General features: G+C 32.4%; 1 protein-coding gene across 2 annotated transcripts in view; it reads left to right on the top strand.

The window, feature by feature from the left end:
• LOC107618076 (dihydrolipoyllysine-residue acetyltransferase component 2 of pyruvate dehydrogenase complex, mitochondrial) overlaps window positions 1–521 on the top strand; it is a 9170-nt gene extending 8649 nt beyond the window's left edge. For both annotated transcript variants that reach the window (XM_021112675.1, XM_016320005.2), the window contains exon 19: window positions 111–521. In XM_021112675.1, coding sequence (XP_020968334.1) covers window positions 111–181 — 71 coding nt within the window. In that variant the 3' untranslated portion in view covers window positions 182–521. The remainder of the gene's footprint in view (window positions 1–110) is intronic.

Here is a 1448-nt window from a genome sequence, read left to right as displayed (position 1 = left end):
TTGGATGAGTTTCATTTGTAACTTCACCCTTAAGCTCCTCCTCCTCCTCCTCTATTTCTTTGTAGGGTAATCATAATTGTGGCTTACTAACTAAACACTGTTTTGTTCAGGTGCAATTGGTGCTGAATGGTTAAAAGCATTCAAGGGCTATATTGAAAATCCAGAGTCCATGTTGTTGTAAGAATAAACCGGAGGCTTCCATGACTCTTCCTTTCAAGTGATATTTTTTAGGCGGGGGATGAGATTTGTTCACCTCGGTATCTCCATATTCCCATTTTGGGTTTGGTTGATTGTATCCTTGACCAATTTTTTTTGTCCTTACTCAGTAAAGATATATTTCTTTACATCCTTTGTATCTATCTATCTATTAATAAATGAGGGTAGATGAGGCTTTTAAATTTATACCCTAAAATTTTGCCGCCAGAAGAGGTTGCTGCCATAAGGGCCCTATGAGCATTTAACATTTTCTTGTTAGATGGTGTGAATAATTGAAAGAAAGTTTATTGAACTTTTGACATCCATTCCTCACTTTCCTCCTGATAGTCTTTATGCTGATTGGGGAGCATAATGGTGAGTTCTGTGCGAAATTATTCCAATAAAAAGTCATGGAAGTAACATTAATTTAAAGTTACAGTGTTATTTGTTTCTATTTGATACAGATAGAATTAAATGATACAATAAAGTTTTAAATCATAGTCATTTAACCAAGTCCAACAAAGTTCCTATAACCTAATTCAACTTCATGCGCTACCATCTCTAGCAATCTTTTGATTTAACGCTCAACTATATATAATTGTTTTTTTTATGTGGATTTTGTTTTTTTTCTTTTAAATTTTCTCGGATTTTGTTTTTTTTTTCTTTTAAATTTTCTCAACGCTTTCTGTGTTCTCTTCTTTTTTTGCGTTCTCTTTTTTGTGTTTTCTTCGTTCATGATTAGTGCTCTTTGATCTGATTTGAAGATTTGGATCAAATTTATGAGATCAAGCTGTGAAATTAGGGTTGAACAGGTATTTCATTTTCGAAGACAATGAATGATGCAAGTTCACACTGTCAGTTGAATTAGGACGAATTGGATTATTGTTTGAAACGAATCAAGTGGATGATGTTTGGTTCAAACCTAGTTAATGTAGTTCGTTAGTAGTTAATGTTGGTATAGTTTTGAATACAAGTTGAATAATTTCGTTTTTTTTTGTAAAAATTCGTGTTCATGGTTGAAGGTTTGAATGAAATGTTGGAGTTTTGAATTGTTTTTTCGATGAATCTATTTATGTTACGTTTAATGGAAGTTTCGGTGCATTTTGAAACACAATTTGGTGTAATATAGAATTGTTTTTGATATTGTGCTTATAAGTTTTCGGTGTTTTTTGTGTCCGTTTGCCACAAAGGTTGGAATTGTGTCCGTTTGTCATAAAGGTTAGAATTATTTTTAACACACTTGAAGAAGAAAT

Source organism: Arachis ipaensis, chromosome B09, assembly GCF_000816755.2.
Source record: "Arachis ipaensis cultivar K30076 chromosome B09, Araip1.1, whole genome shotgun sequence".
In the NCBI taxonomy this organism is placed as follows: domain Eukaryota; kingdom Viridiplantae; phylum Streptophyta; class Magnoliopsida; order Fabales; family Fabaceae; genus Arachis; species Arachis ipaensis.
The sequence above is the reverse complement of the archived record's forward strand: the minus strand, read 5'-3'. Positions and strand labels throughout refer to the sequence as shown.